The sequence below is a fragment of the Monodon monoceros genome, unplaced genomic scaffold, assembly GCF_005190385.1.
Source record: "Monodon monoceros isolate NGI ecotype Baffin Bay Population unplaced genomic scaffold, NGI_Narwhal_1 Super_Scaffold_5, whole genome shotgun sequence".
In the NCBI taxonomy this organism is placed as follows: domain Eukaryota; kingdom Metazoa; phylum Chordata; class Mammalia; order Artiodactyla; family Monodontidae; genus Monodon; species Monodon monoceros.
In genome coordinates, this window is record NW_021703782.1 from 5,694,717 (window position 1) to 5,710,607 (window position 15,891).

The window sequence follows — 15,891 nt, forward strand, 5'->3', positions numbered from 1 at the left end:
TCAGTTGCTGATATTTTTCTTATAACAAGTTAGGAAGGAGAAGATGAACATAAACCCCAGAGAAGAGAGCATTTATTTACACAAAGAAAGATGAATAATAGCAATGAAGGCTAGGAGTGAGTAAGGACAATATTAGTAAACTAGTAAAAGAAGGTTAGCAGATGCAAAACGATACAAGAAGAAGTGGACAAGAATGGAATGTACATATTTTAGATATTTTAAAGGGCAAAGCACTGAATATCCGTTTGTGCATCAGACATTACTAACTATTCACTGGGGCCCTTCAAAAAATATCTAAAGCCCATCATACTATAATGGCAGAGAAGGAAAAAAATGCAGAAGTAAAAATAGGCAAAATGCCATAGGACAGCAAAAGAGAGATTAATAGGAGGAGTTATTTCTGATGAGTTTCATGTAGGAAGTATCACTGCACCAGGTCTTGAGGTATAAAAAGGCTTTTCATGGAGAATAAATGAGAAAACGGGTGAGCAGAGGCGTGGCATCAAAGTGTAGAGAATTCTAGGAACTGCGTTTGCTCTGGTTCCCTAAGTTCTCCATGGGAAAGAGCGTGGAACTTTGTTTTGTGGGCTTTAGGGAGTGACTGACGTTAGTTAAGGATCACAGTGATAGGAAACAGTGGATACTTTAAGGAAAATAATTCTGGAAATATTGTCAAGTATGGACTGGTGAACAGGAGGCCAGCTCGGTCAGTGGTTCCCACTCTGCCCCGTCTCTGGACCCCCTTTACATCCTTACAAATCACTGACATGCTCCCCAGACAGATTTGTTATAGAGGTTACAGCTAACGGTATTTCCTAAGTTGGGAATTAAACCTGAGAATTGTTGTATTTATGTATGTATTCACGTAAATGTAACAATCATAACCATACTACACGTTAATATAAATAACACTTTTATAATCCCCCCAAAAGTGAGAAGAGTGGCATTGTTTTATAGTTTCACAAATGCCTTTAATGTCTGGTTTAATGGATTCTTATTCTGCTTCTGCGTTTAGTTTGATGCGATATGTTGTTTTAGTTGAGTATTTGAGGAAAATCCAGCCTCACATAGACGTGCAGTTGGAAAACGAGGGGTTATTTAATAGCCTTTTCAGATAATTGAGGCTGTTCTTCTTCAGTGCTACACAAGTGTGTAAGTGGTAGTTTCTTAAAAGCTTTGCAATGTAGAATCTGAAATCCTATCAGTGAACATTTTGTTCTTTGTTGCGTTAAACCCACTGGTCTGTCTTACACTGGAGTGGATCTTTTGTAACATCACATATTTGCTGCTCATTTGGAAAACAGTGGCTCACTAAGTCATGTAAATCTTCCAAATGATGGCACATTTCATCATACAATGCCAAATAACTCACAAATATAACCACCGATTTCATCAGAAAAGTCTTTAAATCTTGTGCAGCTGTCAAGTTCATGGTAATGGATACAAGTTTCCTACAACTCGAATTTTTGCTTGAAAACTCAAATTTTATCAATGGCAACAGATACTGTCAGCTTTATATTTTTGTTTTTTCCTTGAAGTGATGGGCTCACTTTATTTTCTGGAAAATGGCTACCCAGTCCCAAGTTTGCATAATTGTAATCTGCCTGCAGGCTGTCCTTTCAAGTCAGAATGACATCCCACGAGAGAAGGAGCTCGTTCAACCCTCGGGTCCCGACAACTGCTCATGTGCTGTCCACTCTTCCCATACTATCTCATAGGGTCAAGATTTAATAAAACTAATACGTGGACACCAGGGGGCAAAGGGTGGGGGGTGAACTGGGAGATTAGGATTGACATATATACACCGCTGAGTATGGAGTAGATATCTAGTGAGAGCCTGCCGTATAGCGCGGGGAACTCTACTCAGTGCTCTGTGGTGACCTGGATGGATGGGAGGGAGGTCCAGAAGGGAGGGGATATGTGTACACATATGTCTGATTCACTTCTCTGCAGTAGGAGCTAGCACAACACTGTGAAGCGCAATTATACCCCAATTTCAAAAATAATATTTTAAAAATTAATTAATTAAAAAAATTAAAAATAGGAGACGATCTACATCCCAGGGCCATTCATCATGAGGATTAAATGAATTAATACACGTAGAGCGTCTGGTATGCGTCTACCCGGCATAGAGCAAGTGCTCAATAAATGTTAAATGTTATTATCATTAAAAAAAAAAAAAAAAAACTAATACGTTTTTACTGCTTTGTCAAGGGCGTTCTCAAGTGAAACTGGCTTTTTTTTCTTTTTTAATTGTGAGTGTTCGTCCATGGAGAACATGACTGTGTGATTGATGCTACGGCCCCAGCATGTTCACCCAGCATGGCTTTTGCGCCATCAGTATAAATGTCCATATGATGAAGAAGGCAGATGGGGCTCTGTGTATTATTATGAAATCGTTTCGACCTTACAGACCCAATCTTAGCTAGTCTGACGACCACACTCTGAACAGCCCTGAGCTGTACTGAAGGAACCTCCAGCAGGTGACCAGGGCTCGACCAAGGCAAGGGCGGTGGGGAGGGGAAAGGATGCAAGCCCAAGCCACTGCAGATGTCCGTCCTCAGCCAGCGACTTGGAGGAAAGAAGGAGGGAAATGCAGCCTGAGCTGTGCTGTCCTGAGCACGGGAAAGCTGGTATCGTCATTAGTAGGATAGGAGCTAGAGGAGCAGGTTTGGAGGGGAAGACGATGAATTTAAGTTTGTATGTATTGAATTGGAGGTACCAGCAGTACATCATGACTGAACAATAACAGGATATGGAAGACTGACGATCAAGAGAAACACAGACTCTGGGGTGTGCCTGGTTCATGCCTGCCCAACTTGCTTGAATAGTCTTCTTACGAAAGCCAGGCTGTGACTTTGTCTAATGTCAGTGATATCACACAGTGCAAATGTAACACTGTGTTTCCCTGTGTCTTCCAGAACCTGCACAGACTGACTCACATTCCTTCCAGAAAGTGCTTGGATCGCTCGGAGGTCCTCCATCAAGTGTTCATCTCCGACTGCGACTCCAGCAAAATGACTCAAAAGTGGGAAATAAATAACATCCATAGTGTTTAGAAGGAATGAAAGAAACCAGTAACCTACCTACTGACACGTAAATTTATACAGGACTGAAAACCTCCTGAAACCTGCTGCAACTACAGCTCCAAACCCAGAGGCTCTTGAGGAGTCTGAGGACATTGATAAACTGTGATTTTACGAGAACATTACCATCTGCAGTTACTGTTTACGAAACTGCTTCTACCTTCAACTTTGTAGATGTTTACATCTTTTTTTTGTTTTGTTTTAAGATGATGTTGGTAATCTGTGCATTTAGCTCTGTTTTATGTAGAACAGAGTAAAAAGCATTGTTGTCTTCTTTGGGATTACACTCAGGGGTCTGAAAGGCAGTTTGATTGTTTTTCGTTTTTTTTTTTTAACACACTTGAAAAAAGGTTGGAGTAACCAGATCGTCATATGTAACTTGGTGATTATCAACCTGTTGTATCTTTATTTAATTTTACATCTTTTTGAAGCACTGCCACAGGTTATTAGCCAAGGTGGCCTTCCTTCACAGTCATGCTGCTTTTTTGAAAGGTGAATTTCAACACATTTAGTGCCTCTTTTCATTTCTTGGTATATTTCAAGAGCTTTTGATGCAATTTGTAGGATGTTAATGATGGAATTGTCACCTGTCTGAGGAATACTTTTACCACTCAGAACTGAATTAATGTGCTACCATTTGCTCTGAAATGGAACGTTGTATTGCTTGAAAAAAGAAATGACAAGATGGAACATCCAGAGCTATTCCGTAGGGTTTGAAGATTGTACGGCATTAACTCCCCTATTTGCTGGCATTCCCAGTGTCCTCTATCAGTACCAACTCCTAAGGCAGCAGGGGGTCTGCTAACTAGAGAAAAATGTTCCCTGACATTGGGGATTGACTTTTCCCCATTCCCTGTCACCATAGAAAATTATAAATAACTCTCAGTTTTGAAACCTTGAAGAGGGGGTAACAAAAACAACACAACACCACTGTAAACACATCAAAGGTTTGTTCTGACCGAGGTGAGACTTTCCAAACCCTTGTTGGATTAAGCCTTACAAGACTACTGTGTGTTACAACGTAAGCTGTGCAATTTATGAAGCCAAGGGTGAGTAGACGTTTCATTTATATCTTCATGAAATTCCCTGCACAGTTTTTAAATTTTAAAAAAGGCTATTTAAAAATATAGTTCATTAACAAATATGAATTCTGTTAGATTATCTGTTAGTTCCCTAGTGTTTCTTAATTTTTTTTTGAAAGCATATTTCTATTAGTATTTTTCCAGTGAAAGGAAGACTTGTTTGAATTTACACATTTATTAAGATAGTACCTACTAGGAGAAAACCAAATACTGCAAGTGGTCAATTGATTTTAATTGCTAAATAATCTTTTATTACCTACAAGGTTAAAATGCTGTGTCGAATGCAAAACAAATTTTTTTAAAAGTGATGAGGCAGGGAATGGCAAGTAAACTAAGATTTTTGATCCTGTAATCATATCAATGAAAGGAATTCACAAACTACTACGAGAGGGAAATATATTTAATTAAAGCCTAAAAAAGAAAAGGGAAAAAACCCTACATTTGTTTAAAAGAAAAGCCTACCGATTTGTTTCTTCCAAGCTTAGCTCTTAAATTCGTAGAGTCAAAGTTCAACATCCTAAACAGAGTTTTATTTATAATTTTTGACTTGCCAATTTGTATTTTGCTACTGATCTCTGATCAACCATTTGAACTTTCATTCATCTCTAGGGATGTTTAAAAAGGAAGACATTTATATGATTATATAACTGCAAAACAAATCAACTATAAACAAGAAACTAAGAGAATTGGTACTTTAATTACTTGTGTGTTTGCAAAAAGGCTCCATTTTCTTTGTTGAATAGATTATAACCTTGTTAACTATGCATAGGCCTAAGAAAGGTGGCACGTAAACTGTGCGTGTGAATCTTAAATGGGTATTTTGTGCAATGCGTTAAGATACTCTATAAAAAATGATTCTGTATATTGAAATCAGAAACCTTACCAAACACGAAAACACATCAGAAGCTGCTGCCATAACGACTCTTCTACTGGGGGGGCTGCTTTGGAAATAATTCCCGTATCCTTGCTTTGTAAGTTGATAATATCACTATGCATTTCTACACATTTTATAAATTTGATTTATGCAGATTTTGATACACTGTATGTTTCTGTAGAAATTGTATAAATATTCAGAATTTTATTAGGGACAAATCTGAGAAGTTTATGTATATCTTAATTCTGGGTTGCTTGTTTTTTAGGTGAGAAAAAAATAAAATACTGTATTTTCATCCATGGGTTTTTTAGTACTTGCAATCATTTCTGTATCTAAACACCACATGTTTGAAATAATTACTTGATTTTATTGTTTACAAGATACACTAATATAATAGTTAAAATATCATAGACCACAGTTATATGTTGAGTATGTGCTTGAGTGTTGGTTAGAATTCTGACTAGAGTGTGTTTAGAATACTCAGAGCTTACCTATCTAAGAAGGAAACATAAAGGCTTAATTTTGCCCCTGGTTGCCTATGTATAGAAAATCACTTACCAGGGCTTCCCTGGTGGCGCAGTGGTTGAGAGTCCGCCTGCCGATGCAGGGGACACGGGTTCGTGCCCCGGTCCGGGAGGATCCCACATGCCGCGGAGCGGCTGGGCCCGTGAGCCATGGCCGCTGAGCCTGCGCGTCCGGAGCCTGTGCTCCGCAACGGGAGAGGCCACAACAGTGAGAGGCCTGCGTACCGCAAAAACAAAAAAACAAAAAATCACTTACCAATTACGAAAAACAACCCAGCAACGTATATTTTCCTTGGCAGTGTATTCTACTATATCATTGCCCTTTGAAAGCAAAAATTTAAGTCAAAATTCTTTACAACCTGATAGATCAAGTGAGTAGAAAGAAGGGAAGCCTACCAACATGAAGTGAGAACCGGGCTGTAGGACCTTGTAGCACAACCCACGACATCTCAGGAGAAGGTACTATGGCTGCCAGCTTTCCAGAGAGGGGCCATGTTGGTCTGGGAAGCTCGGCTGTTGTCATGGCTTCATTTCTCAGCTGCTGTACCTGAGAAACGTGGAAAAGTGACAGAACACCAGACTGAAGTGAATGGGGGCTCATTTATCTCCTAAGAGATAGCCTTTCACAGGGATCTGGGAATATGTTTCATCATTTCTGGACTGTAATTGGGGGTAAAAAGCCACTTAAAATTCAGTGGAGAACATGACAAGTACCTGACCTGAGCCAGAGGGCTAATAGGCCAGCAATTGGGTATGTGAATACTAATCCATGAGAAAGCACTTTTAGAAGTACTGAGCACTATGAGAATGCATATTATTCATTAGAATCTGTTGCCAAAAAATGGACAAAAGTCAGAATGATTTTGGGGGGACCACTGTCCCTGGGAGTAGAGATTAACAGAAGGGCTGTTTCTAAACTAAATTCGATAATTCCTTTGCCAATCTCCTTTTTAAGATTTTGAGGACTTTCCCAGCGGTCCAGTGGTTAAGGCTCTGCGCTTCCAATGCAGGGGGTGTGGATTCGATCCCTTGTTGGGGAACTAAGATCCCACATGCTGTGCGGCCCAAAAAAAAAAAACACTTTTTTTTTTTTTAAATTTATTTTACTTTTGGCTGTGTTGGGTCTTCGTTTCTGTGCGAGGGCTTTCTCTAGTTGTGGCAAGCAGGGGCCACTCTTCATCGCGGTGTGCGGGCCTCTCGCTATTGTGGCCTCTCTTGCGGAGCACAGGCTCCAGACGCACAGGCTCAGTAGTTGTGGCTTACGGGCCTAGTTGCTCCACGGCATGTGGGATCCTCCCAGACCAGGGCACGAACCCGTGTCCCCTGCATTAGCAGGCAGATTCTCAACCACTGTGCCACCAGGGAAGCCACCCCCCCCCAAAAAAAAACTTATTAAAAAAAAAAAAAGTTTGAAATGCCCATAACTGTGGTTGGTGGGTTTTGGTTTTGTAAGTGGATCAGGCCTTGGGCCCGCGTCTGAGCAGAGGTGGCATAAGGGTGCCTTAATTTTCATAACAGAATGATATTACAATCTGCTCATCTGAATAGTATAGTATGGTGCACTTGTCTGCATTCGAATCCCTATTCCATTACAAATTACCTGTGTGGCCCTGGCAAGTTATTGATGCTTCTCTATGCCTCAGTTTCCCCATTTGTAAAAGAGGGAGAAATAATAGTCCTGTTTTATAGGATTTTTATTAGGCTTGTATGGGTTAACATACATGCAGTGCTTAGAATAGTTTCCAGCATATAATCAGGGTAATATAAATGGTAGCTATTGTTACCTGGTTTCAGTCTTAAAGTCGGTCTTTAATCAGAACTAAGACAGCTACACTGCAGACCCTCTATAAAGGCTATGTGTGTGTGTACCTGTTTCATATGTGAGATATCATTACCTCCACTTTCCAAGTGAAGAATTTAAGCTTATAAGTTAAGCTTATACACTGGGGGTGAAATGGTTATCCATAAGAGTAAGTTGTTATCTCTACCTCACACCGTTCAATGTGTAGAACGTAGTTTTCAGTGGTCGAATTTATAATTTAACCCTTGGATAGAACTAAGTGCATCTGGAAGAATGTCTAAGAACATTCTTCAAATTATGTTTAAACGAAATTTCTCTTGGGCTTTTGATATGAGCAAATAAACTCCAGCTGTCTTAATGATTAAATGCCCAAAACAAAACTAAAACTTTCAGTAGAAAATAGAGATGAATAGACTTCCTCATCTGGCCGTAGCATAGTAATTGTTACTGTCCTAAACAGAATGCTGCTGTCCTAAACAGCTATAAAACAGGACAAAATATATGCAGCAGCTGTTTTCAGGAATTGGGTGACAGGCAAAGCAGACTGTGATAACTTGAGAGAAAGGAAGCACACAGGGTGAACCCCGGTTCAGCATGTCTGCCTGCCTGGAGAACTTTTCCCACCACGGTACAGGAAAGTGGAGCTCAAACCCTGGTGATTCAGCCGAGCTGAAGAGGCTGCAGAGACAGCTGGAATTGACAGGGCAGGTCACTGGAGGGGGCTGCACTTGAACACCAGGAGACGTGTACAGCAATTTTTATAGCACTACCATTTATAACAGCAAAAGCTCCAGGAACAACCTAATGACCCATCAACAGGAGAGTGGATCATTTGTGGTATAATCACATGACGGAATGTTACAAGGCAGTGAACGTGAATGAACCAGTTAAAAACAAGCCAGTAGGGTAGTGTTGAGTGAAAAGGGCAATTCCCAGAAGACTTCATTCAACAAATACGTTTTGTAAAATCAAAAGCAACTAAAACATACAGTAAGTCACACATTTATATGTGATCAAATATACGTGGATAAAATGTGATTGAATAAGAGGTTAACTTATAGTTACCAGACAAGAAAGGGAAGAGGGGAGAGGAGACAAATTAGGGGTATGGGATTAACAAACTACTAGACATAAAAATAGATAAGCAACAAGGATTTACTGTATAGCACAAATTATACCCAATTTCTTGTAATAACCTATAATGGAGTATGATCTGCAAAAAAACTGAATCACTATGCTATACACCTGAAATTAACACAATACTGTAAATCAACTATACTTCAATTAAAAAAAGGTTAAATAACTTGTCCAAATTCCCAAATTTAGTATTGGAGTCAAGGACATAACTCCAGTACTCAGTATCCCCAGAGCCCTGTGGGAGGAATGTCTATTGTACTTGCCACATAACTAGTTTTCCTCTCCACCTAAACTGTTAAGAATCTCAGAAGTGAATCTGGTACTCTTATCATAGCAAGTATATTATTAACACATACATATTGTTATGCATACTTTTAGCTAATATTTATTATTCACTATTTCTTGCCACTAGGATGTCTTAGATGTATTGTCTCATTTAATGCTCAAAAAAAAATTCTGATTTTAACACCTGAGGAAACTGAAAGGTTACACATGAGGTCTGACGTTACCAAACTGATAAGAAACAGCTCTATTCAAACTGATCTGACTCCCAGTGTAAACTCATCAGCTCACTCTTAATTTCTTTCATAACTTCGTTTTTCCTTTTGTATGTATTTTATATAGTTTGTTCTTTGTATAAGCCATCTCACCTTTATTGCAAAAACGTAGAGAATCAAAGAATAACACATGAATCTATGAATTACAATTTTGCTTTCTCTTTACCTACTGCCCTAGGGCACTGTCCTCGTTGACTGCTATGTCTTCCTGAAGAAAGGAGACTGGACCAGTTCTGAAATTTGATACTACATACTGCTTAAAAGTTTTGGTTTTTTCCTTTTAATATGACACTAATCGTGCTCCTGAGCCACTATTCTATAGACATGTTAACTCCCAGGATGAGGCTAAGAGAGGTCTGCGCTAAGTCCTGAAGAACAAAGGCTCAGGAGCGTAATATTCCATTAAGACCTCAGAGACAATGTCTATATTTACCTTTACAACAGGTTAATAAGTTAGTTGAGTTTCCAATCAGGGCGAGAAGCGTTTCTAGACAACTAGGAAAATAATGCTTAGCGGGGAGGCCTGTACTTAAACTTTTACCAACAGCCCTAACTCAAGTAAATGTTATTAATAATCCTACATTTACCTACACTAATTTATAGAAGTGGCAAACTGGTGACCCCTGACAGAATCTTACCTACAGACAAGTTTTCTTTGAGCCTGACATTTGAATTCATTGCCAATATTTACAATTCAGATTTCACATTTTTTAAATATCTAGAATTCTGGTTCCACTTGAAAATTTGGGAGATTTGGGAATCCTAGACCCACATTTCCATCCAGCAACAGGACTGAGCTAAACAATGGCTGTCCCCTTTATCCTGGGCATTTATGTTTACAAATGTTTATAGAATAGTTACTCTTTCTGGCACGAGGTGTACAAAAATGGCTTATTTCTAGAGAGAGATGTTTTATTTCTAAAAGGACTGGATCTTATGCATCGGCAAAACAGGCCCTTTAGCTTTCTTCTTGCTATTCCCCAAGAAATAAAATCATTACTGCTTTGTAAACATTTTTAGTGGCATACGTAGTAATAGAAAGTCAGCTTTAAGATAAGGCTATGTTTGGCTAAGACAAACTTACGGTTTAGTACTTACAGTAAATGATGCTGTTAAAGAGCAAAACACAAAAAGGCATACTGTCCCATACTGAGCAAGTTTGCAAGTTACATAAGGGACCTCAGGATCTTCTAACACAGCTTTTATAGATTAAAAGACCAAAAGTAGTGGCTACCATCTGGAAAGAAACTTGAGACCCTACTTCAGTTCTTGCACCAAAATAAATTCCAGAAGGATCAAAGATTTAATTAATAAAAAGTAAGAAAGCAAAGACAATTTTTATAATCTTTGAGTGGGAAAGGCCTCCCAAGGCCACTAGGGAATAAATTTGCCTACATAAAAACAAATCTTTGCATGAAGACAAGCATCATAAAGTCAAAAGACAACATAGAAAAAAATATTTACAATGAAGGTCACAAAGGGTCATTTTCCTTATTTCCCACAAATTACTAGTAAGACCAATGAGACAGAAGACCACGGGAAACACTAATGGCTCTTTAACATAAAAATATGCTGAATTCATAATAGGAGAAACCATTTTTTGTATTCTTTTTTTTTTTTTTTTTTGCGGTACGTGGGCCTCTCACTGTTGTGGCCTCTCCCGTTGCAGAGCACAGGCTCCGGACGCGCAGGCCCAGCGGCCATGGCTCACGGGCCCAGCTGCTCCGCGGCATGTGGGATCTTCCTGGACCGGTGCACGAACCCGTATCCCCTGCGTCGGCAGGCGGACTCTCAACCACTGCGCCACCAGGGAAGCCCAACTTTTTTTTTTTTTGTATTTTTTTTTTTTTTTTTTTTGAGAAACCATTTTTTATATATCAGAATAGCAAAGATTACGAAGTTTGAGAATGATAATGTTGCTGAGATGAGGAAATAGACATTCATTGCTGTGCAGTACACATTAGTAAAACTTCTGAGAGTGAGCAGGTTCTGCCATATACCAAGTACAGGTTTTAGCTATTATAATTAGCACAATTTTAAATGCACAAACTTCTGAATTTTTTGAAATCATACAAGGATATTCATGGCAATGTTGTTCTTAAAGCAAAAACCCCACAACCATAAGTATCTTTAAGGAACTGGTTACATTGTGATCTACTCAATGGGCTACTATGCAGATGGCTATTTAAGTGAAATGTGGCAGCTCTGTTGTGCTAAGAATCTAAAATGATGAGAATTAAGGGGCAGAACAACATATATAATAAGCTTCCTTTTGTGCAACATTGATATATATGCACATATGACTGTTGTGCTTCAGTCTCTCTTGAAGGGTGAATTATTACATTACTGGAGTTGCCTCCTGGGAGAACCTGGTAGTTGGAAATCAAGGTTGTAAACTACCCACTATATAGCCCTTTTACATTTTATACCATCAAGATATGACTTATTTTTAAAAAGAAAAGGGGGGGCAGGCGGTTTTCATAAACACATCCCCAAGTACTGGCTGGCCTGGGATAGAACCTGATTCTTACGCCTGTTTCAGAGCTTTCCAACATAACCACTCCTTGAGGTCATTTAGTCCTGAAAACAAGGGTATTTTAAATTTTGATCCACACTTAGAGAAAATATCAAATATGAGGACTCATCTCAAATGCTGACATTATGGAACAACTCTTGATTTTAAAAGAATGAGTCACTCTTAGACATTTAAACTATATTTCATTTAAAGAACAGAATGAAAGCAAACACAAAAACTCCCAAAAAGAAAGGTGACAAGGAACCAGATAGGTCTGCTTCATGGGTCTAATTTATATATATAGAAATCCTTAAGAAACAGACTCTATTTCAATTTTAAAAACTCCTATTTAGTATCTTTTCTATGCATTAAGTACTGTTGTAAATACTTAACATTCTCATTTAATCATTAAAACACTGTGAAGTAGGTACTGACACCCTACACAGATAGAGAGAAATAAGCCCAGAGGTAAAGTCCATACAGCTAGCATTTGGTAGAGCTGGGGAACCGGGATCCAGACCTAGACGTGTCTCTAAAACACCTTACCCCCAATTTTTTAGCATTAAGTCACCTAACACCAGGAAATGTTTTTTAAATACATAAAACTAGTTTTCATTTTACGATCAGCAAAAGCCCCAAAACAACAACTGTGATATTAATGGAGGGCAATCTCTAAGAGGTCTGAAGATTCTATTTCAGTCCATCTGCTCTGGGAATTATGCTAATACCTTACCTTTCATTTAACAAGTTTGGTTAATATTTCCTGTGTCAGAAATAATTCCAAATATGGCATAAGATGGACAACCAAGGCTCCCATGGTTGGGTAATAAGAATTTTGGCTCCTATTTTTAATACTTGATAGGTAACCAAGACTGTCAGGTTTAACTATGAAACTATCAACAAATAGGTTTCTTCTATAATCTCTTAGACAACAGATGGCTAACTTTCACTAATAACTTGATAACTATTTACAATAGTTATCTAAATTCCAATGCAAGCAACTGCTTCCTCAAATGAGCATTTCCTAGCAACTGCTTTCACCTGTAAATAAATATCCTAGTAAAATCTCGCCTAACTACAGTCACGGAAAATCACAACCACCATCTCAAAAGCTTTCTTGGGTTAGTTACTGAGAATTGTAGGCTTAAGACCACAATGATTTTTAAGATTTAACTCAAAATTCACTCTGGTATTCTACCCCAAACTAGATCATTATCAACCCTGTTCCTATTGTTTTTAAAAGTTTATGTGTTTTTAGGTATGGATTCACTGTATGAGCTCCTCTGCCTCGTACTAAAAAAGAAAGTTTCTCTCAAAATAAAATGTCAGCTAAAAAAAATGGGACAAGTTAGCTAACAAATGAACATAAATGTCAAGAACAAACCTTGCTCATTTTATAAAACTGCATAAATTTTTAAAGTTCATTAAATTCCACTGCTGGTTTTTAAAGAACACTTTGTAAATATGAATAATATGGGCATGTTTGACTTTTAAACAAACATTATACTAAATCAACCATGTCTGAGAACTATTAGGCAGAAAAACAAAAAAAAGTTGACATGGTTCCAGACCATGACTTTTAAAGCAAAAGCTAATTGAGCATATACGACAAAGACAAATGAAATAATATACATAATTTTATTACAAAAACTTTTTAAAAAAAACAATGCAACATTCTCATTCTAGAAAACCCAAAATTCACTATTGAGACTAATTTCTATGAGTTTGCTGTGCTACCATACACAAGTCAAAAAGTTAAAGAAACCATTAAATATTCAGAAACATTCATCAGAAGCTTTAAATTCTAACTGTATGTAGTAGCCCCTCAAAAAGCTACAACCTGCATTTTTAAAAAAGTATTTTCTCTACAAAGAATCTTATCAGCTATACAAACAACTGTACAGTTTTTATACTGAAGCTAATATTGAGCTGCACTTGAATTCACATTCTTAGCAAAACCACTGCCTGAGCACACACGCACACTGCACACGCATCGTTACAGGATGGCCATTCATTCCTCATCTTCCTCCTCTTCCTCCTCATCTTCATCCTCTTCCTCCTCTTCCTCTTCCTCCTCATCTTCTGGTTCATTCTTCTTCTTGGAGCCTGTTGGCCTGCCAGGGCCCTTCTTTCCCGCTTCACTCTTGCCCTTGGCACGGTATGCGGCAATATCCTGAGATATTGTCAAAAAAATAAAATCGTCATCCGGTGTCATTACTCAACCATGAAAACCACTAAGTTGTAAACAATCTAAGATTATTGGCCAATAACCCCAATGACTGTCTAAAACTTGGTTTTGAGATCATTTGTTCCCTCCAGGCCTTCGAAAGCTAATGATGTAAAATAATGGGGGTGTATCAGATTGATGTCTGTCAGTACTTTCACTACCGTCATCTGTTAGCGGCACATAGCCTGTCCCCTGACCTTACATTTTAGATACACCTACATGAAACATTTAACCCTCCATTCTCAACTACGAGATGCATTTTACCACAAATACATTTGAATGCAGCAACCTCCCAGGGCTACAAACACCGGTTGCAGTCCAAAGAAAGGAGGTTCCAATTAGCTTATACTCCTTAAGTGTACAACTCTCATTAGACCTTTTCAAAGCAAAGCTGACAACCATTAACACTGACCTACGGAAGGTTCCCCACTTGCTAGTCAGGGAAAACTGACTACAGCTTATACCTATTAACATACAGCTTACACCTACTTCTAACATGCTCATTTAGAAACTGGCTACCAGATTTCAGCCTTGCCCCCCAAAAATGCAGACAACACACCTTTTCATACTTCTCCTTTAGCTTAGCTGCTTTCTGTTCATAGGGTTGTTTGTCTTTGGCTGACTGCTCAGACCACATTTCACCCAATTTTTTGGCAGTATCGCCAATGGATAAGCCAGGGTGCTCGCTCTTGATCTTTGGGCGATGTTCGGAGCAAAACAGGAAGAAGGCAGATCTGAAAGGAAGGAACAGAGCTGTAATGACCTGAATGAAAAATCATGGGGGCAATTCAGTTGACTGAAAAGAAAACAAAAAAACAAACAAACAAAACTTACGGAGGCCTTTTAGGCGCATTGGGATCTTTTTTCTTTCCCTTCTTGTCACCTTTGGGAGGAACATAATTCTTCATCTCCCTGTCATAGCGAGCTTTGTCACTTTTTGCCATATCTTCAAACTTGGATTTTTCCTTGGCAGACATGGTCTGTGGGCATGAAAGCATCAGTGAAAATGCAATACTGTAAACCCACATCCGTCCCCGAAAAGGCAGGGTTCTCTTCAGGGCCACATTTGCCTCCGTCGTCTTAAAATACACCAGCACCCCGAAGTCCTGTGCCTCTGACTCTGAATAAAACACTGGGGCCAGTCGGCGGCGGAGACAAGTTCAATGTCACGGCCACCTGCCCGCGTGAGGACCCTCGCTCTCACCTTCCATCTCTCGGAACATTTCTTGGAGAACTCGGCGAAGTTGACCGAGGAGTCGGGGTGTTTCTTCTTGTGCTCCTCCCGGCAGGTCTGCACGAAGAAGGCGTACGAGGACATCTTGCCCCGCGGCTTGTTGGGGTCGCCCTTCCCCATGATGCTGCTGCGGCGGCGCGTCCACCTGGCGGGAGAGCGCGGCGGGCGCTAGCGGGCGAGGCGCCTTCCCGCCCAAACGCCGCCGCCCCCCACCCCCCGGGCCCGCCACCCCCGCCCGGCCCTTCCTGACAGGAAAGCCCCCGGCTTCCACGCCGCGAGCCCTGCTCCGAGCTGCCGCCTCGCGCCCCGCGTCCAAAACACTTCAGAGACGGGCCCGGACGAGCTTCCCGCCTCCGCAGTCCGGCCCGCCCGGCCAGCACCCGGATCCCGCCCGCAGGGCGAGCCCCGAGAGCCGCAGGCGCCCGGGCCGGCCGTGAGGCAAGGGGGCCGGCCGGCCACGCACCCCAGGCCCGGGTCCGGCTCTTGCCTGGCGGTAGCTTTTCCTCAGAGTACCGCGCAGCGGCCGGGTCCGACCGCGACGCTCCCACCCGCGGCTCCGGCGTGAAGTGATATGTCGCTAACGCAATTCTCCGTCTCTTGTTTTGCAGACTTCTCCGCGCCACGGCAACTTGACGAGCCGGGACACAGGCCACACCCCCCGCCACTCCTATTGGCCCTGGGGATTATTCAAACTCGGAGAGGCCCCGCCCCCTCGCCACGGCGGCTTCCGAATGGCCGGTGTGTCGCCAGGCTCGTCCCCCCGGCCGCAGCCTAGCAGGTTCGGTGGGTCGCCAGGGTAGTTAACTCCTAGACCCGTTAGAACCGGTCAGGAGAGGAATGTGCTGCTCGATCCT

General features: G+C 40.6%; 2 protein-coding genes across 7 annotated transcripts in view; one reads left to right on the forward strand and one right to left on the reverse strand.

The window, feature by feature from the left end:
- Positions 1-5,341, forward strand: part of GALNT7 (polypeptide N-acetylgalactosaminyltransferase 7) — a 118,121-nt gene extending 112,780 nt beyond the window's left edge. For 4 of the 6 annotated variants that reach the window (XM_029203970.1, XM_029203973.1, XM_029203972.1 and 1 more), the window contains one exon: positions 2,922-5,338. In XM_029203970.1, the coding sequence (XP_029059803.1) occupies positions 2,922-3,059 (138 nt within the window). In that variant the 3' untranslated portion in view covers positions 3,060-5,338. Of the gene's footprint in view, positions 1-2,921 lie in introns of all 6 variants that reach the window. The other 2 variants (XM_029203968.1, XM_029203969.1) reach the window with 2 other exon arrangements.
- A 7,854-nt stretch (positions 5,342-13,195) lies between these two features.
- Positions 13,196-15,659, reverse strand: HMGB2 (high mobility group box 2). The gene is made up of 5 exons (XM_029204020.1): positions 15,525-15,659; positions 15,008-15,182; positions 14,638-14,783; positions 14,363-14,537; positions 13,196-13,749 (listed from the first exon to the last, which is right to left on the reverse strand). The coding sequence occupies exons 2-5, from the start codon at positions 15,155-15,157 to the stop codon at positions 13,588-13,590; spliced, it is 633 nt and encodes a 210-aa protein (XP_029059853.1). The 5' UTR covers positions 15,158-15,182; positions 15,525-15,659; the 3' UTR covers positions 13,196-13,587.
- Positions 15,660-15,891: the final 232 nt, after the last annotated feature.